We start from the raw sequence: 23,914 nt of genomic DNA, 5'->3' as shown, positions 1-23,914 counted from the left end.
TAGAACTCTGATGGTAGCACTTTTAAATGTTTACATTAATCCACTGCTTCAATCAGTATACTATAGCTATATCCACTGCTGCTTTGTGATGGGTAGAACCAGAAAAAATGTTACCATTAAACAAGTATATATACAAAACCTATATAGAAGTTTTTTTCTCCCCCCCCCCCCCCAAATCACTTACTAGTCCATACTGAGTCAACATCAGGTGAGTTCCAAATCATTCCTGCCTGGTTTTCCTCTCTTTTCCTCTGTCCTTCTCCCCTTCCATTTTTGCTCTCTCCTCAGAATCCACTTGCTTCTGGCTAATAGTTGGTTCTGTCTTACTAATTGGGGGGAGTGGAAAGGAGGGCATTACAGATTTTCCCTAGCCTATGTATAGGAATGAGAGGAAAGGAGAACAGCCCCTCATTCTTCAACCTCAATGAAAAAGCTGCAAGATAAGTAATTTTGTTACTAATATTGACTGCACTGTAATAGGCGTCCTGTGTTGTGCTATCATCCTAATTGGCTCTTCTGCAATTTACAAAATATCCTTTTCTTGTAGAGAGAGTGGGTCAATACGCGACTGAATATCACAGTTATTGGGGGGGGGGGAGGGTGCTGTAAATAATCGTTGAGTGCTTAATATATGCCAGGCACCATGAAAAAAAAAAAGCTCTTTGCAAACATTGTCACTCTCGTGAGGTTTTCTTTTATATACTATTTTTTTTTTTAACTGGAGATGGAAGAGGTTACTTACTGAATGTAGCAGACAAGTGTCATCGCAAACCCAGGTGTATGTTCTTTCTGCCTGTTTTCTTCTGCAGTTGTACCCTAAGGCCACTGTGCTTTCTTTATTTTTTTTTTTTAAACAGTTACTTATTTTTGAGACAGAGCATGAACAGGGGAGGGTCAGAGACAGACGGAGACACAGAATCTGAAACAGGCTCCAGGCTCTGAGCTGTCAGCACAGAGCCCTACGCGGGGCTTGAACCCACGGACCCTGAGATCATGACCTAAGCCGAAGTCAGACACTTAACCGACTGAGCCACCCAGGCGCCCCTGTGCTTTATGTGCTTTAAAGGCATACTAGTGATCACTAGTGTAGCTAAGTCTTCCCATCTATCCCTTCTGCTAAAGAAAAAGTAAGTTGTGGTGGCTGGGGGACTTAAAGTGATATCCACGTCAAGGAAATCTGGCAAAGCCCCCTGCGGAAAGCATGAAGCCTGCAGCTCGTGACCGTGAAGGCCAGGCCTTTGCCCATCCGTCCTGCATCCCGAGCCGGCCTCTGTGATGGGAAGAAAAGCAACTGATGATACTGTGGACAGAATATTCATGAGTCCAACGCGGAGGTTTTGTCAGGGGTGGAGCACGAGCCCAGGTCCGCCCGCGGTGCCCATTCCCTCCTTCACATACGCTACCCAGGCGTGCCGACTTCCAGAGAAGGAGGACGTTTCCTGGGAGACGGAGAGATTTGGTGGCAGCTGAAGCCGCTGCAGGGTGTGAATTTACCCAGGGAACTGGGAAAGGGCCAGCAGTTTCCGCTCCAGGAACAGCTAGCTCCTGGGAAGTCTTGCCCTCTTTCCTAGCTTCGCGAGCTATTGGAACGCTAGTCCCAGGTGGCCGAACAGCAGGCTACTCCGCTAGTGGGTCATAGGGGGGAGTGAGCCGCGCTGGGCCAGCTGACAGCCCCCTCCCCGCCCCTTCCGCTTCCGTCGGGCTCCTCCCTCCTGGTGGTGCTAGGGCTTCGCCGCGGGCGGCCGGAAACCACGCGGCTCTTACGCCCTATGGCCGCCGCGGGGTCCGCGAAGGTGGCGTTGCGGGTGGCGGAAGTGCTGGAGACCATCGTGAGCTGCTGCGTGGGCCCCGAGGGGCGGCAAGTTCTGTGTACGAAGCCCACCGGCGAGGTGCTGATCAGTCGGGATGGAGGCTGCCTTCTGGAGGCGCTACACTTAGAACATCCCATAGCCAGGTACCCGTGTCCCGCCTTCCAGCTCGTTATAGTGTCCCTTAGCCAGGTACTATTGTCCCATTCTCCTGCCCAGAGCCGGGCACCGCAGTCTATCTCCTGACCCTTCCTTAGAATGTACTATTGGGAAGAGTGACCTCGGGTGAGACTATTGTATGCTCAGGGTTCGAGCGGTGTGCAATGGAATGTTCTTGGGGACGTCAAATCTTACAAACTTCCAAGAACATTGATTCCCCCTCCTCCCTGCTCCACCTAACCCCAGAATCTTGAAATAGAACAAAGTAACTTGAAAAAAAGGAAAAAGTAATACTAAAGACATCAAAAGGACAGTATTATTTTATGCCTTTACCTGTGAAGCCATGGTTTGGACTTGATTTATTTGTAAGAAGGCAGCCCGCTGAAATTCTGAGTTGCTTTATTTCTTTTTTTGTACAGGATGATGGTAGCCTGTGTTTCCAGTCATCTAAGAAAAACAGGAGATGGTGCTAAAACATTTATTATCTTTCTTTGTCACTTACTCAGAGGACTTCATGCAGTAACAGACAAAGAACAGGATTCTTTGATTTCCAAAAATATTCAAACCCACAGAAGGCATTGGAAAAATTGTTGTCAGTGGAAATTTATTTCTCAGGCTCTTCTGAAGTTTCAGACACAAGTATTAGATTATATTATGGGCCACTACTTAAGCAAACACTTTTTGTCCATCTTTTCTTCATCCACTAAAGAGAGAACATTGTGTAGAAGCTCTTTAGAGTTGCTCTTAGAAGCATACTTTTGTGGAAGAGTGGGAAGAAATAATCAAAATTTTATTTCACAATTGATGTGTGACTACTTTTTCAAGTGTATGGCTTGTGAAAGTGGATGTGAAGAAGTATTTGAGTTAGTGGATGACTATTTTATAGAGTTGAACGTTGGTGTCACTGGCCTTCCTGTCTCAGATTCCAGGATCATAGCTGGGCTTGTGCTTCATAGAGACTTTTCTGTCTACTGTCCAGCAGATGGTGACATAAGAATAGTGATAGTAACAGAGACTATTCAGCCCCCTTTTTCAACTTCTGGATCAGAGTTTATTTTAAATTCAGAAACACAGTTTCGGACATCTCAGTTTTGGATTATGGAAAGGACAAAAGCAATCATGAAACATTTACAGAGTCAGAATGTAAAATTGCTGCTGTCTAGTGTGAAACAACCAGATATAGTTATTTATTATGCGGGACTGAATGGCATATCTGTCGTGGAGTGTTTATCCTCTGAAGAAGTATCTCTTATCCAGAGGGTTGTTGGTCTTTCTCCCTTCGTATTGCCGCATACCTCTTCGCGGTATGAAACCTGTAACACTGCTTTGATGAATTTTTGTAAGCCCCTTATCCTTAGATCCAAAAGGTATGTTCATCTTGGCCTGATTGGCACATGTTCGTTTATACCACACTGTATAGTTCTTTGTGCACCAGTGCAGGGTCTTGTGGAACAGCATAAAAGTGCTTTACGTGGAGCATTTAAAATGCTTCGGCAGTTATTTAAAGACCTTGATCTAAATTACATGTTACAAGCCAGTGATCAAAATTATGCATCAAGTCCTCTTACCTACAAGAATAGCAGAGAAAGTACGCCATTGCCAGAAATTGTTAATGGCTCAATGCAAAGCCCATATCAGGGCACAGTTATAGAGAACAAAGGTAAGCTGGCAACAACTCAAACATATTTAAAAGTATATTCAAATTTTGTAGTTCCAAGTATAGAATTAGAAACACATATTCCACGTTCAATACCAAAAGTGACACCAACAGATACATACCAGACAGATGAAACATTGAGATATTTATCTCTAGCCAAAACCAGGATAGTTGATGACAGTGAACCATTTATGGAGAGTAATTCTGCTAATTCAACAACAGAAAACACTAGGATAGAAATTTCTTATGAAAATTTACAAGTCACAGAATTTGCTGGAAGGGGAAGCATGTTAGCAGTGAGAGAGAAGTCACTGGAGATGTGTACATCCCACGGTTACTGCTTCTCATCTATACCAGCAGGTTGTGTTTTGCCAGCGGGTGGTAATTTTGAGTTTTTATTACATTACTATCTTCTTAACTACGCCAAAAAATGTCACCAATCAGAAGAAACTATGGTTAGCGTGATAATAGCTAATGCTCTTTTAGGCATTCCCAAAATCCTGTATAAGTCTAAGAAGGGAAACTATAGCTTTCCACAAATATATGTAAGAACTCTCCATGCGATACAAACCCATCAACCCATGGTAAGCAGTCAGACAGGTTTGGAATCGGTAGCTAGTAAATACCAATTACTAACTTCCGTTCTTCAATGTTTAACAAAAATTTTAACCATTGATTTGGTAATCAATATTAAGAGACAACCTCAGGAAGTTTATGATCAAGATTCAGAAGAGGAAGTATAAAATTGGAAGTTTTTTTATTAACCAAAATTTTAACCCAACTCAAGCCATAAAGTAAAAAATGTGACCACTGATTCTCAAATCAATTTGGTCTAGTTAGGAAAACATCAAAACTTAAAAAAAAGTCTTTAGAAGAACTACAGTAAGAGGCTAGCAGACATTCAGACCAAATATTAGACAACATTCTGGGACTGTTCTGAGGAGGAAGCCTTCCACATGATGGAAGCCAAGATATGACTGTGTGTCTTTCTTCCCCTTAAATTTCCCTGTGTCTCAGCTCTGTGTTAGTCCGTGTATATGCGAGAGGGTGTTCCTTTATAGTCCTTCTTACTTTTCTGTACATTTTTTCACTCTCTTCATCTGTCCTCCTTGCCTTTCTGTATTTATTTAGTTCATAGGATTATTTAATCTGAGATTTGGGTAAGGTCTTCAAATGTCATCCTATTCTAATTGTTTATAATATTAAACATTATTTGCTTCATTTAAAATAATGTATTTTCTCTATTCCTAATTTCTAAAAAGCAATGAATAAAAAGTCTTGATTTCTTTTCTCAAGAAGCATATAAACTAAATTAGTTTTTACTTTTATATATCCCCTTATTTATTTCTGTTTTATGTGGAAAAGCCTGGATATATTTTTTTCACTGTCCATACACCACTGAATATGTAACTAGAAATATGACTTTGTGCATTGCAAACTTACTTTCATTTCTGTAGTTAAAAGTTAATTTCAGAAAGCTTATGAAATTCATACTGTATTTTCTCCTGTTCTCTAAGAGTTTGTAAAAATAATTCACGTATTTGCTGGTTTTTCTTATATTTGGTGCATAGCCAGAGTTCATTTGTAATAAAGAATTTGAAAATTATTTATTTCTAATGTGAATTTCATATATTTATATTTTATTATAAAGGTTTATAAGTGCAAATGATGTGCATCTAGCCATAGATAAGGACAGTGTCTTCTACTTTTAATAGTTCTCTGTAACACCCAAAACACCACTATGTTTATATCAAGTATTCAGAAGTGCCTGTTGAATAAAACTATTACCTTTAATCCATTCTCCTAAGTACATGTTTCCAACTTATGAAGTCAACAAATTCTTTTTTTTTTTTTTTTAATGTTTTTATTTATTTTCAAGAGACAGAGAGAAACAGAGCACAAGTGGGGAAGGGGCAGAGAGGGAGACAGAATCTGAAGCAGGCTCCAGGCTCCGAGCTGTCAGCACAGAGCCAGATGCGAGGCTTGAACTCAGGAACCACGAGAGCATGACCTGAGCTGAAGTTGGTCACTTAGCCCACTGAGCCACGCAGGCACTTCACAAAGTCAACAAATTCTTAATGAGTGCTTTTCATGTGCCAAATGCTGACTCCACTGTGGTAAACTGTAGTTCCTGCCTCCATACCCCTTTCCTGAAAAGGTAATGACACTATCTTGGATTGATATTGAATTTAGGAAACCTGATTTAAAAATTTTAATTACAGTAAAACTTGAAAAAGCGATGACTAAGAACATATTAAACTAACATCTTGCAGTATCTCATGATCTTTTAAATTAACTGTAATTTCATTTTTTTAAGGTTTATGCCATATGATAGCATTATTTCATTTCTGAGATGGAGAGAGTAAATTAATTCTGTTTCTTGTACTGAATTCATAGATGTATGAACCTACTGTAATATTGCTGTACAATTTTTTTCCATTAATTGCCTGTTAGATCATTAGATAGTTTTAATTTATTATATTGTTGCTATTTTAAATACACCGTCATTAAAGGCATTCAAAGGCTTTTCTAGCCGTGCCCAGACATATGTCCTTGCCCAGACATACGTCCTTGCATATGGTAGGCATTTTATAGCTATAAATAATCAGGAGTCCAGAAGCCCCTTTGTAAGCTGGGCCTGGGTCTTTGTATGTTTGGCACCTGGTCTAATATCTGGCACACAATAGTAGCCAATAAATGTGTTGAAGAACTATTTGTTGACTGAATCAGTCATTTGATCGTCATAGAGGAGGTCATAATTATTTCTGTCAAAGTTTCATGGGAAAGAATCTGTTTTGGGGGAGAAAGAGCAGAAAATGTAGAACAGGTCTACACGAAGCAATCTTTTTTCTTTTAAATCTCTTCTAATCTCTTTAAAAAAATATCCCTCAAAAATGGTGATTGAGCTTTCATGGGTTATCTTTATCGTTTACAGAATAACACCAGGGAGTTTACATCACTGGGTTAGACAGGAGAGCACTTTTACAAATGTAATTACATTGTATTTAAACCCTCTTCCACAAAGAATTTGAGACGGCCTGCCTGCAACAAGAGCAGACAAAATTACTGTAAAATCTGAATATAAATTAAAGAATCAAGACCAAAGAAAATATAAAAGATGAAGTCAAGCCCATGTTCCTGTTTTCTGTTGCTGCATAATGAATAACTTCAAAACTAACTTACTAGATTTGAACTACTATATTATTACCTCCCATGGTTGTGGGGGTTACCCAACCTTAGCTGGACAGCTTCCACTGTATTCTGTTGGTTCAGGCAATCACAAAGTTCAGCTGAAGTTCAAGGAGAGGGAACACAGTCCCCACCACTCAATGGCAAGAGTGTCAATGTCACATTATTAGAAGATCATGTGGGATGAGATATGTTGAGGCAGCTATCTTTGGAAAAATACAATCTGCCACACCATGGAAGGGAGAAAAGGACAAATACGTGCTAACTTCTCAACTGGGATTTTTATTATTGTGTCCTGAAGTTACATGACCCCTTCCCACAAATGCATTTCCCTGATAACTTTTGTGAACCTCCTGATTTTTTTCCACTAGGCCAGCACAAGCTATTTTTATCCCCTAAACAATAGGCATTAGATTGTTGAATAGCCCTAACTCTTTGAAGCCAGGGGAGCTATTTAATCACTTTATACTGGAAGTGGAGTGGCATGGTGTCCATGTGTCATACTAGGGGAGGGAAGAGGAATGCAATTGCAGCCTGAACTTTCATCAGATACTACTTACCCCTCTCAAAAGGAATAGAATATGTCTTTCCCATCATCACAGCGCAGCAGAGAAAACAAAAACTACAGCTCAGGAGCCATCTATCTGTCTGTCTATCATGTTATAGTTATTCCTTGCAGCTTTGTAAGAAAGAGATTGGTGACAATCTAAACTCCAAGTGGATACACAAACTAAAAGGGGTAGGGGCAGTAATTTGGGGGGGAACATACATAGGGAAGAGGTAGAAAGGTAATTTCTCAGTATGCCACTATGTGCTGGTTATTACAAATTTTGTTTTCCCAGCCAGCCTCTTCTCTGAAGCCTCGGCTCACTCACTGAACTGCCAACCTAGTCTCTACTTGGAGACTCACCCTTAACTTGTCCAAAACAGGATTGCTATTTCCCATCCCCTAAACCTGGTTCTCTCCCTGCTGTCCTGTCTTAAGTTAATGGTATCCACCACCTGTCCACAATGCTCAGGACAAAACCTGAAGAGACAACTTGACTCTAAACTTCACATCCCACAGCCAGTCTATCAGCAAATCCTCTGGTTCCACATATAAAACAGATTTCAGATCCTCACAATTGTTGGTGCGGCCCAGATCACCTCATCTCTGACCTGCAGCAGCCTCCTACAGCCTTTGTTTCTGTCTCATCTTGTACTTCTCTTATTTCCCCCCAATTTTTTTATTTAAAAATTTTTGTTTATTTTGAAAAATTTGTTTAATGTTTATTTATTTTTGAGAGACAGAGACAGAGCACAAGTAGGGAAGGAGCAGAGAGAGAGGGAGACAGAATCCGAAGCAGGCTGCAGGACAGAGCCTGATGCAAGGCTCGAACTCATGAACCACGAGATCATGACCTGAGCCGAAGTTGGCGCTTAACTGACTGAGCCACCCAGGCGCCCTGATTTAAAAATTTTTAAATCCACAAAAATGTTGAAAAAACCATACAATGAACACCTACATACCCTTCATCTAGATTTTCCAACTGCCATTTTACCCCTTTGTCCATGTGCACATGCACATACATGCAAACACACATTTTATTAAACCATACTGAACATACTGTAAGTAAGTTGAGGACATTATACTTTATCCCTAAATACCTCACTATGTATTTCCCATGAATAAGGACTTCCCCTACATGCATGACTGCATGATTCTTTTTTTTTTTTTTTTTTTTTTTTTTAGGAAGGAAGGGGCAGATGGAGAGGGAGAGAATCCCAAGCAGGCTCCACCCTCAGCACACAGCCCAACGTGGGGCTTGATCCCATGACTGTGAGATCATGACCTGAGCTGACATCAAGAGTCAGATGCTTAACTGACTGAGCCACCCAGATGCTCCCAATGATTCTTTTAAAATGCAAGTCGTTATGTCATTCTCCAGCTTGAAGCTCTCCAAAGAGTTTTCTTTCATGCAGAATGAAATCCAAATGTATCATAATCTACAAGGCTCCACATGATCTGCCCACCGCTTATCCTTTAGATGACATCTCCTACCTCTCTCCCTCTAGCTTTCTTCCATCAGTTACGCCGACTAGATCAACTAGGACAGGTTATGCTATACTGAGGCAAAAACTCCAAATCTCAGAGGCTTGGCACAATACAATTTGTTTCTTGCTCACATTTATGTCTATTAGGGGTCAGCTGGGAACTTTGCCCCCATTGTTTTCTTTCTCATTCTTAGATTCTGGTTGATGGAGCAGTCACTGTCTGAAGTATTTCCAATCATCATGCCAGAAAGAGAAAAAAGAGTTGTAGACAGCCTTGCATTCACCCTGTCCGTTAAATGGCACATGTCATTTCTGCTCATGATTCGCTGTCTAAAATAAGTCATATGGTCCTACCTATGCACAGAAGAACTAGCTAATGCAATCTTATCTTGTACCTAGAAGGAGAGAGAACCAGCACATTTGGCAAGTAGCACTAATGAGTACCCAAACTGGCCTTTCTGTTCTTTGAACATACAAATTCATTCCAACCTCTGAGCTTTCTACTTGCTGTTGTGTTTACTTAGAACTCTCTTCCCCACTAACTTTATATGGCTCATTTTCTTATTTAATTCAAGAATCTCTGCCTTAAGGTTACCTGTTCAGATGTGCCTTTCTTGACCTTTTAATCTAAAATAATGCCATTTCCTTCCTCATCACTGCCCTCATTCACAGTCTTCCTACCTTCTTAAGCTTTTTTTTGGAGCACATGTTATTGGTATGTGTGTTTATTTTTTTGTATTGACTGCCTTCCCCACTAGAATGTAGAATCCATAAGGACTTTGACTTCTTTACTTCCATATTTCCAGCATTTAGGATAATGCCTGACCGGGTAGGCTCTTGATAAAGTTCAGTTAATGAATGAATAAGAGTGGACCATTTAAAAGACTAAGGCTTCCTCCTCCTGAACAATGATCAAATAGACCCAACCAACATTTGCCTCAATGACCATTTTTGTTTGTGTTCAAAGCCGCCTAAATTCTGATGGACGATGGTGTTTTCATAAAACACTAAATCACCACAAAGCCCTGCTGGCCTGGAAGCCATTCTGTTCCCTCCAAGTGACTCAGCATGTCTCCATTCCGAACAATCATTTATTCATTTTAAAGAATAGACCACGGGGTGCCTAACGGTTCCATCGTTTAAGCGTCAGACTCTTGATTTCCGCTCAAGTCATGATCTCACCGTGTGTGAGATTGAGCCCCACATCGAGCTCTGTGCTAATGGCACAGAACCTGCTTCGGATTCTCTCTCTCTCCCTCTCTCTCTGCCCCTCCCCCGCTCTCTTTCTCTGTCTCAAAATAAATAAACATAAAAAAATAAATAAATAAAATAAAGAGTAGGTTTCAGTAGGAAATTTTATTTCCAAGTCAGTGTCAAAAGCCTCTCAGCAGCATGGATTGATGACATACTGTGTTACGGTTGAATCGCATTCCTGCTTGGGTTAACAGTATGGTAAAGTACGTGTAATTCTTTCAGTCTCTGTCATTCACTACTCCTTTAGATTTGGATTTAGCACCACGTAAGAGAGGGGCATTCTTATCCCCACCATCACCAGTGCCAGATCTTATAAATAGATATCTGAGTGAAAATCTCCCTGATCATTGCAACAGAGGTCCTTACACCCAGATTAAACACACCTAATTGATGACTGAGGGGTTCTAATTATGATGAACTCCATTATCTGTGCCCCACTATAGGGAAATCCCTGCTGCAACAACAGAAATGTCCATTTTCTCTACACAGGGTGTCCCATGGTATATTTAATATTAATATGTATTCCTAAAGTACATATGTACAAAACGTGGAACTTGTATCTCAATTTACCCATCATTTTGTACTTAATTAACTCCCATACTGAATTCCTCTATATGTCTTAAAATTTACATTACCTTACAATATAATTAGCATAATAATTAGCATAGGTTTCTATTTTTTTTTTATTTTTTAATGTTTATTTATTTTTGAGAGAGAGAGACAGAGTGAGAGTTGGGGAGGGGCAGGGAGAGAGGGAGACACAGACTCTGAAGCAGGTTCCAGGCTCTGAGCTGTCAACACAGAGCCCAACACAGGGCTTCAACACACTGACCATGAGATCATGACCTGAGCCAAAGTCGAACACTTAACCGGCTGAGCTACCCAGGTGCCCTTAATGTGGGTTTCTCATAGAATTCCCCCATGTAGTAATTTCTACATTCCTACATGGACAAATGATAACGTGGGCATTAATTGAGAAGGGAGTTATATTAAATGCTCCTTGAGAAGACTTTGTTGGTTATTTAGAAAAAATAAGTCCATTCATACATTTATACTATTTGCCATATTTTACTCTAACCCTTTTGAGAAGTAAGAAAAGATCTTTTATGTATGCATAAGAAGAAACAAAATTAACTACATAGAAAAAACAAAATAGGGATATTTTACAGATTGTGTTTATAGTCTACACTCTGAGGCACAGCATGGCGGAAAGAACATAGTCTTTGAAGTCAAGCAGACCAGTATTGCCATCCTGACTCCATCAGTTACTGGTTGTATAGCTGGACAAGTTGCTAAATACCTCTTCTGTCTTAATTTCCTCATCTATGAAGTGGTAGTAATAGTACATATTATGTGGTGAAGATTAATAAGGATCTTGAAATCTTGAAATTAATAAAGATCCATGACAGGTGCCCAACACAAAGCCTGCCATGTTGTTAAATAGGAACTTAACAAATGTTAACTTTATTTCTTCCTTTGGTTGACTATAAAATACTAACTTTTCCCTTCTTCCTCCAATTTTTCAATTATACAAGCTAATCTCTGCCCTTCGTGTGGCAGCATGGAAAAAAGCAGAGACCTTTGGGACCCATGCCAGCATGGACTATGGATATCACAGACATAGCAGAAATTTGTTGTGGCGTATTGTATTTCCTCCCATATTTTCCTTGCCATATGCTCTTCTTTATTTTTTTTAATGTTTATTTATTTTTGAGAGATAAGAGTGTGTGGGGCAGGGAGGGAGAGGGACACAGAATCTGAAGCCATATGCTCTTCTTATGGTAAGACCTTGACACTCTTCCCATGGAGTGGTCCCCTCCCCTAAAAATTGGACGACTGCCCTGCCCAATAGACTATAATGAACTGACGCTGTGTGACTTCTTAGATTATAAAAGGCCACCTCCTGGTTCTCTTGGAACCCAACCACCATGCTGTAAGGAAGCTCAAGCAGCTTGAGGAGAGGCCCAGATGGAGAAGAACTAAGGCCCTAATCCATAGCCCTGATGAAGTTTCCAGCCAACAGCCAAGCATCAACTTTCCAGTCATTTGAGTGAGGCTTTAAAGTGATCCTCCAGCACCCAGAATTCAGAGGTTTTCTTCATACAAGCTATGCCTATTCCCAGTTGAATTAGATAACATAGTATAGGAAGAAAACTTTCCAGTTATATTTTAAGGATTTGCTGTTAATTTATGAGTAAGTCAACAAGTATGTTATTTAAGTGGAATGCCTTGATAGAGCTGTACACATTGTCAAAACAATGACGTGCTTCTGAAGTGGTTTAGTAAATAGCTATGACCTTGAGCCTTTCAAGTGCTGCCACCCTCCCTGCAATCCTCAAAATCACGTCCTACCACCCTGGTCTCCCGGTCTCCTCCCAGGACCCCTTGGAGCACCCTACAATTCAGATTAACACCTGGTTCAGTGAGGGAATTTTTAGGGATCCTGCCCCAGTTTTTCGGTATCTACTTTATTTTTTTAAACATCATTTTATTTATTCTTTTAATGTTTATTTTTTGAGAGAGAAAGAGAGAGAAAGCACCGTGTGCACGGTCATGGGAGGGGCAGAGAGAGAGAGGGAGACAGAGGATCTGAAGTAGGCTCTGCGCTGACAGCAGAGAGCCCAACGTGAGGCCCAAACTCATGTACCATGAGATCATGACCTGAGCCAAAGTTGGATGCTTAACCGACTGAGCCACCCAGGCGCCCCTGGTATCTACTTTAATTGGTAGAGTATTAACCATGCCATGCAGGTTGAAATATTGTGAATATCACTTCTTTTTTTGTTTTTTGGTTTTTTTAAGATTTTTAAAAATTTATTTAAGCTCTACACCCAACATGGGGCTTGAACTCATGATCTTGAGATCAAGAGTCGCATGCTCTTCTGACTGAGCCAATCAGGTGCCCTGAATATCACTTCTTACTACAATAATATATATATTGTGGTGACACCGTAATACTGGGTTTTGGTGATTTTTCCCGTTTTGCTTATCTCTCTATACTCTGTTCCTCTTCTCCTTTCACATTGTATCCCAGCCACCACCCGCCAAACTGGGCAATCCTATGAACTACTTACCAGGTATACTTCCATATCTCTCACTCTGCTGCTTACAAAATCAGATAAAAATGTGCATACATATTCCTACATGTGCATTCGGATTGTTTTTTACTTTCTTGGTTGAGACTTCCCTCAGCTCTTGTCTCACTCACTGCCCATCCCAGGAGGCAGAGGGACTTGCCCGACTGGTGAGTGTGGGTAGAAGAATTTTATGTGTTTACTCAGCACTCCCTTTCTTTCTCTTGGTTATGAGAAAGGAAGCATGGTCAGCCTCACCCCTGCAGGCCTGCAACAGAAATCAGCAAGGCTGGGGATGGTGACTGGGTCCATGTGTCTGAGGCAGAGATGGAGTATCCATTCGCCTGCTTCACTTAGCTCCTTAAGCCCTGCAGACCAGTGTAAGCATTATCAGGTGTTCCTGTCTCCCTCAGCCTGAGTCCCAGGTCTGCCTCCCAGTGAGAGGGGAGTTGTTTACTGAGTCCCCAAAAGTCCCATCCCTGCCAGAGACATCACCAGCTTTTTATTGCCAAGGGTCAGTAAAGAAGCAGTGAGGACCAATTGGAACTACTCATGTCCCCACCATCACCTCCAATGTGCCAGCACTCACATCTACACGTGCCTGAACCCTCTCCTACCTCTCCTCACCCCACCAGCTGGGAAGCAGGCCCCAGGAGAGGAGTGGAAAAGAGAGGCCGAACTCCACGTCACAGACAACTGAGCTCCCGTTGGGGGATGGGCTGTGAAGAGGACAGGATTCTGAGATTTTAGTTATCGGCTCCAAAAGTAACCACTGGAGGGCGCCTGGGTGGCTTAGTCGGGTGAGCGTCTGCCTTCAGTTCAGGTCATGATCTCGTAGTTCACGAGTTCGAGCCCCGCATTGTGCAGTGTGCTGACAGCTCAGAGCCTGGAGCTTGCTTCAGATTCTGTGTCTCCCTCTCTGTGCTCATACTCTGCCTCTGTCTCTCGCTCTCAAAAATAAGTAAAATATTTTTAAAAATTAAAAAAAATAAAAAAAAATAAAATAAATAAAATTTAAAAAATTAAAAAAATAAAAAACAAGTTACTTACTTACAAGCACTGGAATGGGCTTTATTTAGCCAAGGAGACCTAGGTACTGTTACTTGGCATTATTAATTTTTTTTCCAGCTCCAGGGTGATTTGAGATTCTTAAAAAACAAAGTTATTGGGAGAACCAAAGTATTCCATGTTCCTTGCCACCGAGGAGCAATTCTCAAGTTAAATCTCCTGCACAGACATGAAGATGGCATCACATACAAGGGATGGAGAGACATCTCTCTGGTTCACAATTGCAGAAATTTCCATGGAGCAGCAACATTCCTGCTTCAGGTGCCAGGGGATCTCGTCATAAATTAGCTTAAAGAGTCCAATACTCGTGAGGAGGAAACTAGTGACAATGCTTTAATAAAGAAAGACAGTAAAGATGAGTGGAGTGATTAGATGAAAAAAATGTTTTGTTAATTTGAGAAGAGGGAAGGAGTAGAAGGAGAAAGGGAAATGAGTCGTTCCAGGGTGATGGAATGAAGATACTAGTTCTAATCAGCATAGACTGCAAAAGCACTGGGCACCAGGCATGTAAATAGCTTGCAATGGCTAAATAAGGTTGTATGTTGAGATCCCTGCTTTCGTGTCCTGTTGAAGAAATCTTTGCCTACTGCAAGGTATGGACCTTTGGAATAATAACTAAGAAATCTGAGTGAAATACCAAATTTCAGTAATTCCCTCATGTATACCATATATATATATATATATATATGCACATCATATATATATATGCACACACCATATATATATATCATATATATACCATATATATATTTATAAATATTTATTAAAGATGTGTAATATATAAAATATTAAACACATCAATACGTAGAATATATAAAAAATTGAGCAATCTAGTATAATGCATTCACAGTGTGAAAACTATTTTACTACACCACAATAGTGAGCTAAAGAAAAAAAAAGTTACTTTCAGGTGTTTAAACTTTCTCTTTTTAAATTTATAACAAACTTGCTTCAATCCACTCATCCAACAGAACGTCTTCACAGAAATTCTTTAAATAGTTCAGTACACTTAAACTTCTCCATTAGAATTGCCTTTTGACTTACTCTTCTCTGAGAAACTCCTCCAGTCAGCAGCTTCTTTGGAAATCCAGAAAGCAGCCTCCTGAAACTGTAACATGAACAAATCTGCAAAGATTTTGTAAAGCAGCCCAACGATTTTGCGTTTGTCATGCTAAGCACCTTTAGGAGGCAGCATGGTGTGACACAGAGAAGCACGCTCTGGGGCCACGTGACCTGTGTTTGGATCTCGCACCTGCCATTTACTGGTTGTGTGACCTTAAAACAAGTTACTTACGCTTGCTGTTCTTTTCTTCCCTCATCACCTCTTTCAGCTTCTCTTGTGTAACAAATCATCTTCAAACTTACTAGCGTGAAACAGCCAACATTTATCCTCTCACACAGTTTCCCTAGGTTAGGAATCTGGGAGGGGCCTTAGCTGGATTGTCCTGGCTCAGGGTCTTTCATGAGGTTACAGTGAGGTTACAGCCAGGGCTGCCGTCCGAAGGCTTGACGGGGGCCTGAAGGATCCAATTCCGTCCCTGACATGGCTGTTGGCAGACGGCCTCCGTTACTCACTGCGTGGGCTTCATAAGCCTGCTGAATTGTCTGCATGACATGGCAGCTGGCTTACCGCAGGCTGAGTGTCCCCAGAGGAAGCAAGGAGAAAGTGCCATACCTTTTATGATACTGTCGCTTCTGCTGTATTCTGTTTATTAGAAGTGAGTCACTGAGTCAGCTTACATTCAGTGGGAGAGGAATTAGAGCCCACCTTGTAAAAGGAGGAATGTCTAACAATGTATGGTTTAAGATCATCACATCAGAAAAAAAATCACTAAAGTGAAACAGCAATGATAATATTGATCTTAAAGAATCAAAAGTAAACATCTAGAACATCACTAGTTTCAAAGTATGGATTCATTTACTTAGTATTTATTGAGTACCTACTACTGTATTTTTTTTAATTTTTTTTTAACGTTTATTTATTTTTGAGACAGAGAGAGACAGAGCGTGAACGGGGGAGGGGCAGGGAGAGAGGGAGACACAGAATCATCCGAAGCAGGCTCCAGGTTCTGAGCCATCAGCCCAGAGCCCGATGCGGGGCTCGAACTCACCGACCACAAGATCGTGACCTGAGCTAAAGTCGGACGCTTAACCGACTGAGCCACCCAGGCGCCCGGACTACTACTGTATTATATGCTAAGCATTAGATCATGAGCAAAACCCAGCCCCCGCCCTCAGGAAGCTTACGGTTTAAAGGGAAGACTAACCAAAGAATACACAAACAAATGTGAAATCGCCATTTGACATGTGTTCAGTGCAACAGAGAGGGATTGGAACTACTCAGGAAAGCCTTCTCTGAGGAAAAGGTGTCAAAGCTGAGATCTCAAGGATGAGTAGGGGCTGCCTAGGTGCAAAAGAAAGAGAAGGGTATTCCAGCTGAAAGGGACAAGAGGGGTAAAACTTGAGGGTGGAGGCGTGGAGAGGACAAGGGACCCAATAAGGCTGGTGTGGCCACGGCCAAGGAAGCACTGTGCACGAAGGCAGGAGAGGTAACTCACCTGCTTATCTGTGTCTGTCATGAGACCCTGGTTGCTAGGAAGCAGAGCTGACTGCAAAGGGGTGTGAAAGAACTTTTTGGGATGACAGACTGTTCTGTATCTTGATTGCAGTGGTGGTTATAAGACTATGCATTTGTTCAAACTCACAGAACTATAGACTAAAGAGGGTAAGTTTTGCTACATATAAATTACATCTCAATAAACCTGAGTTTAAAAAAATATGCTTTTATGCAGGCACTTTAATGGAGGGGTACCATAACATTGAATTTTTCTACGATATGGGTTTGGATTTCTCCCCAACAGGTTTAACGCCTGCAATATCAACAGAAGAGTGTCCTAAGGAAATTTAACCTATCTAGCGGTGCTGTAGCTAAACCCTGCACGCAGTCCGTAGGAGTGAGTTCAATGTGAGTGTGTGTGTTCTGCAGGGGGAATAAACACATATCAAAGTCAATTACATACAGTATCATTTTTGGCATTATAAGGAACATGTCCTCACAATGATGTAACGCCTGAAGGGAGGGAAAATTTCAAAGGTAATAAATCAAGTCGCTCTAATGTAAATGCTGACTTTTTGGTTGCTCTATCTTTATTCTGAAAAGACATTGTTGTGTGAATGCCATTCTAAGATCAACAACAATACTTCACAGCGGAATTTAAGAGACCACTATTTTGTTGCAACGCCACTAACAGGTACCAAGCAAAACGAGTTTCCCTGTTACCACTTCCCTCATCCCATTAGTCACCGTGTTAGTTTCCTGTGGCTGCCCTAACAAACTACCACGAATTGAATGGCATAAGACAACAGAAATGTATTGTCTTGCAGCTGTGGAGCTCAGAAGTCTGAAGTCAAGGGGGCAAAAGGGCTGTGCTCCCTCTGGAGATGCCAGGGATAATCTGTCCTTTACCCCTTCCAGCTTCTAGTGGCTCCAGGGCTTTCTTGGTTTGTGACCAATCCTTGCTTCCATGGTCACATTGCCGCTTCCTCCTCTTCTGTCAAATCTCCCTCTGCCTCACTCTTATAAGGACACTTGCCACTGGATTATTTACAGCCCACGTGGATAATCCTAGGTAAACACCTCCTCAAAAAACCCTTAACATAATCACATCGTTTGCCATGATCGGGTAACCCATATATGTTTTTGCCGGATAAGATAATATTCACAGGTTCTGGGGATTCAGACGTGGACAGATCTTTTTGGCTCTACCACAGTCACCAAGTTCTCTAAAGATTCTAGCATGGTCACTTTTTACAATAATATAAGTTGAACTGAGGCGTTATCTGCACAGAAGAAACGGTGGGAGGTGGGGAACAGTTATGCCAGATTCAAACCCAGCCTGTATGACTCCAAAGTTTATGTTTCAATCACTAACTAGTACGGTCACCTTCTTGCCTTTTGTGTGTGTTAGTTGTCAGTATGTTCAAAAGTGAGCAGTGATGGAAAGGAAGCACGGGCTACAATCATGCCAGTATCCCCTGGTGCTTGGTGTGGCAAGGGTTCCACGGACATAGGAAGCCATTTACACCAGCACCACCACTCCCAGAAAAGATCCCCCGTACTGAAAAATCAATATGGTGCACACGCGACCAGCAATTGAGTAACCAGGAAGCCAAATTCTTTCTGGTTCCTTCTAATTTGCAGTTCAGTGCTCAGAGTTTCAGTCTGGCAAGTAAAAAATGACCATCATCTGCCTTCCAGATGAGTTCTTGAGTGGGGATTGGTGCAGTCTAGTGAGAAACAGCCCTGATCAGGGGCATTCATAATCAGCTTCTCATTTCGAAGCAGAGGATCTCTGCCCTGCCGGCCTAATAAGAACACTGGAGCATAAATCCTTAAGAGTTATGAAGTACTTTATATTTCATAAGCACTTGGTTAAAATTAATTACTCAATTAATCTCCAAGGATGATAACCAAATGAGTTATTTTACAAATTATCATTATTTATTACCAGATCAGAAAGCTGATGAAGAGATTTTGCTTGAGTTTCCACAGGGAAAACTGGAGTCACTGAGAAACCAAATTCCAGTCTCTTCAAGGTCACTTAATGGAAAAGCAACAGGAGCCACACTCACTGCGGAAGTAGGACCTACGGAGGTGAGACACGGCAATCTGCCCATCTCACTGTGTGAAAGTCATGAGGTAATAAGACCCCTACAGCCTTCTATTTCTTTGTCAGCCACAACACTAGGGTTCTGCCCCTGCTTCTCTTGCTAACAAGATATTGAAGTCTTCATGCGAATGAAATGTTACATTTGGAAATGTTGATTGACTTGCATATTAAATTAATAAAATTGGAACACCTGGGTGGCTCAGTCAGTTGAGCATCTGACTCTTAATTTTGGCTCAGGTCATGATCCCAGGGTTTTGTGTTTGAGCCCCACATTGGGCTCTGCATTGAGCGTGAAGCCTGCTTAAGATTCTCCCTCTCCCTCTGCTCCCCTACCCCACTAGCTCTTTCTCTCTAAAAGTTAAAAATTAATTATCATTAAGCAAGAATGTTTTGAAATCATGGATCCCTTAACTGGTTTTTACTGCTAGCTTTGCTGGTGATACGTCATGGCTGAGAACGTAGGATCTACAGCCAGATGGCAGGATTTGAATCTCATTTACTACCTGGGTGACTTTGGGTGGGTTACATGCCTCAGTTTCCTTTTCTATAATATGGGCATCATGATAGTACCTGCCAGCTAGTGTTATTTTGAGGATTCAATGAGTCAGTATAGGTAAAAACATTTAACCTAGTTCCAGTGCATAGTTGATGCCCAATAAGCGAATCATGTCCCCACTGTGCGTTAAGGACATGGAAATTTTTATCACCACAAGGAAGTCATGAACATATCCCCGTTTCTCTGTCTCCACAGCCCGGTACTGACCAAGCATCCAGAAGACTCACTAACCCCCTCACTCCCCTCTTCCCTTTCCCTGACCCTCCATGTCTATCTGTCTTACCCCATCTCTCTGTTTTTCTGTCTTTGTCTATCTTCTCTCTACTTCCCATTTCTTTTCACCTTGCTCCTCCTGTTTCCGCACCATCCAGGACAATGAGGGACCCTCCAATGAATTGTCTGAGTCTGCTTCTGAGAACTATTTTGTATCATAAATTAGCAGAGAAAATCAACCAGGCCTGCAGAGGCATCTGAATTCACTCTCCTCACTGAACTGACTCTGAGCCTCTACCCCTACTTTTTATATCTATCTGTGTCTACTTTCTCCTCTGTCGCCACCTCTGTCTGTGTCTCTGAATCTCCTTCGCCTTTTTCTGACCGGCTCCTTGTTTCTTGGCCTGCATGTCTTTGTTTATCTCTATATCTCTCTGTTGCTATCTCTTGCTCATACTCTCTCACTCTCTCTGTCTCTGTCCCCTCAGCTGTGGGAGATGAACTCCCTGGGCCCTCTGAAGACCTTCTGGTGTGGAAGGAGAGGGAAAAAACCTCAGATCCTTTGTGCCTCCTCCTGCATTCGGGTATGTTTGAGAGGACTGCTTTCCCAAACTAGAGTAACTGTCAGTACAACCTGGCCGGCAGTTCTAGAACTCCAGGGCGTCAAGTCCCTCTTGTTAGCCCCGAAAGTCGCAAAGACTATAGGCGGTGTATCTCCAAGCAGGTGTCTAAGTGGAACAGATATGTTGATCCTAACCAAGACAGGTTACATGAAAGTTAATTGGGCATATACTTAATGTCACACATGATTATGATTGTGCTGCACAGTAATTAGGCATAAATGGTGAGGGGCTGATGTAAGTGACTATAATTAGTATTACTTTTACACAGCTAAGCCAAATTTCATTTCCCCTTTCTATATACTGCTAATTTGCCAGTATCTGTAATCAGTGTCAGCGTTGATAATTTCTTGATGTCCTATTCCATTTAACAGCCACGTCCTGTGAACATACACAGATCCAGACACACAGGCATACATGGATACATACACCATGATCACGCACGTGCGCGCGTGGGCGCACACGCACACACACACTCACACACACACACACACACACACACACAGAGCAAGTCTGGATCCAAGTCTCTAAAATGAGCATTCCTTTGTCCCTGGCTCACTAGCCCCGCTCTGCAGGACAGAGGTTTACTCTTCTCCATCCATGAGTCCTTACCCTATTCCCCTCCTTCCTGGCCCTGGAGCAACAGAGATCTCTTGAGAAAGCTTGACCACTGGCTGAGGTCATCTGCAAGTTCCTTTCTATTCCCGAAATTCCATTTTAAAAATAGTAAGTGGGGATGAAAACATATAGGTGAGTAGGTTTTAGTGCCTTCATAATTATCACCACATCATCACCAGAAAAAAATGATAGTGACTGGATTTTAATATACTCCATATATTCTTTATATCCATAATCCCTTTAAATTGTGAGGTGGGCACTACTATCCATTTCCCAAATGAGAATACTGGAACTTACTGAGGTTAAGTATTTGCCCACAATCATGGAGCAAGTAAGTGGGAAGTTAAGATTCATATTCTGGGGATTTGAACTTTAAAGTCCATGATATGTCACCAACTTGTTCTTCTGGCAAAATATAAATAATCAGGACAAATATTTCCTTCCCCTGAATCGTAATTGTTTTAACTACGTTTGTAGGGCAGATCTGTCTTACTTTTACCGTGTTGGGAAGGAAGGCCTTGCTCTGCCCCAGCTGGACTTAGAAGCAAATTGACATGAGACAGATTAACAGGAGAAAATCAAATTTAATAGGAACACATATAAGGAATCCACCCAAACATGAAATTGCAAAGACGATGAGGCAACGTGGAGTTTATATGAGCTAAAGATGGGGTAGGGTCTGAGGATGCAAAGGGGAGAAAACCCATTAGCAGGAAGGTGAAAGATGTTTGGAAAAGCAAGTTTGCTCTATTATGCAGATAAGTTTCTTAGGTAAAGGAGAATCTCTTAATAGCTCTCTTCCTGGTACAGACTCTCCTTTTCAATATAAATTTAGGCAGCTGAGGGGGAGGCAGAGAGCTTTTCCTGCATCTGTTGGGTTTTGATTACTTTTAACTCAAAATAATCTTTATGCCAAAGTGGCCCATCTTGGGGCAGCCTGCCCTTGGCCCCTATAATAGGAGAGAAGGGGTTATGGGCACTGAATACCTGAAAGGGGAGAGAGAAAAGAATGAAGAGGCGGGGAACACTGCCAATATTGGGATGTTTATTCAAACCAAACTTGTTTATCTTCCCTAAGTGTCCATGGTGATCATTTAGACAGTTCTCAGGATTGTGGAAGAAATCTGGGCATGAGGGCCATGTCCAGCTTTTATGCTTAGGGCTGCTCTCAGAAGGATTTTCATCTCTGCGCATTAGGCAAATAGATCTCTGAGCGGTCCTCCCCTAAGCATTGTCCCCTAAAGGCAAAATTGAGCTGTTCACCTGGAAGGAGGAAAAGGAGGGTTTTGTGAACACAGATGAGGATGAGGGGTGGGGGCTGTCCCACTCACTGTGATGCCCCCATGGGCCAGGTCCGGGCTACTCCTTCCTTATAAGAGCTGTTCCTCCCTTGTTCTAGCCTTTGGATCTGCCTAGGAACAGCCTCTTCATTCTTGGCTCTGACTCCCTGAGCACAGTGAGTGGTCCAGAAATAAGCACGATCAATCAAAATTCGTCCCTAGGATTTAGCCAACTGCATGTGGGGAAAATGGTCTCTCTGGTCTGAGGACTATGAGGTGTAAGAGACGCTGAAGAACTATAAAGTGTCCACTGTGGCCCTCCGTGTCCCTGTCCACTGTAGCTTGCACCCCCTCTTGCACATGACCTCAGCCCCTCACTGTTCCTTCCACTTCTCTTAGTAAAATCCAAATTGTCCAAACACGGCTGTTCATTAACCGGAATAATTGCTCCCTTCCCTGAGTACCACCCTTGAACAAATATTCTTGAAACTAGCTGAACTTCAGCTGACCCTGCCTGCTGAAGCCTTATACAAGATTCCACCTCCTTCTCAAGTTAGAACGCTCCTTCTCATGCCGACAGTTTTGAAAAAGACTTATGCTAATGGTGCTCTTGTTTTTTTCCACAGAGAATATGAGTAAGAGGTGCTGAGATGCTAGCAGCCGGACCACCACTGATGGAGAAGGCAGCCTGGCAGAGTGAAATTAACACGGGAACAGGTGCTGGAGAGGTGAGGGGGGGCGGGCCGCAGAGATGGAGACAGAGACAGAGTGATATCCAATGGTGTTCAAGTTTCCATCCTGCTTCTTAAACCTAGCACATCTGTTATTACCATTTTTTTTTGTTATATAAGTGAACAAGTTAAAATGGTAGGATTTAAAAAAAAAAAGGAGAATCACAGCAGTCCTCAAATTTGCCTATACAAACATAAAATGCTTTTATAACTCTATACTGAAATCAACCCAAATCTAGAACCTCTATATCCAGGAATAAGGGTAAATATTATCTTATTTTTTCAAGTAGCTCATTCCACTAGTCACTTCTGGGTAAATACTCAGTCAAAAATTCAGGGTTCTCCCCTCACTCCTTGTCAACCCCACTTTTGAGGTTTTTTTTTTTTAATTTATTTTTTGAGAGAGAGAAAAAGGATGCAAGTGGATGTGGGGTGGGGCAGAGAGAGAGGGGGACAGAGGATCTGAAGCAGTCTTCACGCTGATAGCAGAGAGCCTAATGTGGGACTCCAACTCATTAACTGCAAGCTCATGACCTGAGCACAAGTCGGAAGCTTAACCAACTGAGCCACCCAGGTGCTCCTTGACCTCGCTTTTGGGGATGAACTAAGTTGCTAGAGAACCAAGGTGTTAAAGGTAATTTTTAAAAATGTGATTCATACAGGGGCACCTGGGTGGCTCAGTTGGTTAAGCATCCGACTTCAGCTCAGGTCACGATCTCACGGTCCGTGAGTTCAGCCCCGTGTCGGGCTCTGGGCTGATGGCTCAGAACCTGGAGCCTGCTTCGGATTCTGTGTCTCCCTCTCTCTCTGACCCTCCCCCGTTCATGCTCTGTCTCTCTCTGTCTCAAAAATAAATAAACGTTAAAAAAAATTTTAAAAATTAAAAAATAAAAAAAAATGTGATTCATACAAATATGAAATGAGTACGTGTCAAAGATTTTATTTTACTCATTCTTTAATGAGGAAACTAGTAAGAAATAAAA

The 23,914-nt window shown here is 41.8% G+C and overlaps 1 protein-coding gene across 2 annotated transcripts; it reads left to right on the top strand.

The window, feature by feature from the left end:
• Positions 1–1,688: 1,688 nt before the first annotated feature.
• On the top strand, positions 1,689–22,715 carry BBS10 (Bardet-Biedl syndrome 10). Of its 2 annotated transcripts, XR_007154226.1 has the most exons (4): positions 1,689–1,954; positions 2,387–5,142; positions 9,551–9,555; positions 22,705–22,715. XR_007154226.1 is itself a non-coding variant. In XM_047868470.1 (2 exons), the coding sequence occupies exons 1-2, from the start codon at positions 1,770–1,772 to the stop codon at positions 4,365–4,367; spliced, it is 2,166 nt and encodes a 721-aa protein (XP_047724426.1). In that variant the 5' UTR covers positions 1,689–1,769; the 3' UTR covers positions 4,368–5,230. The 2 variants fall into 2 exon arrangements, 1 of the variants encoding a protein (XP_047724426.1); XM_047868470.1 differs by lacking the exons at positions 9,551–9,555; positions 22,705–22,715 and having other exon boundaries at positions 2,387–5,230.
• Positions 22,716–23,914: the final 1,199 nt, after the last annotated feature.

This window comes from Prionailurus viverrinus, chromosome B4, assembly GCF_022837055.1.
Source record: "Prionailurus viverrinus isolate Anna chromosome B4, UM_Priviv_1.0, whole genome shotgun sequence".
NCBI classification, from domain to species: Eukaryota; Metazoa; Chordata; class Mammalia; order Carnivora; family Felidae; genus Prionailurus; species Prionailurus viverrinus.
This window is presented reverse-complemented; position numbering and strand designations above follow the sequence as displayed.

Bases quoted from the DNA above. Each gene is read 5' to 3' on its own strand.
- BBS10 (XM_047868470.1), top strand. From the start codon at position 1,770: ATGGCCGCCGCGGGGTCCGCGAAGGTGGCGTTGCGGGTGGCGGAAGTG. The intron at 1,955-2,386 runs GTACCCGTGTCC...TTTTTTGTACAG, and splicing joins TTAGAACATCCCATAGCCAG to GATGATGGTAGCCTGTGTTT.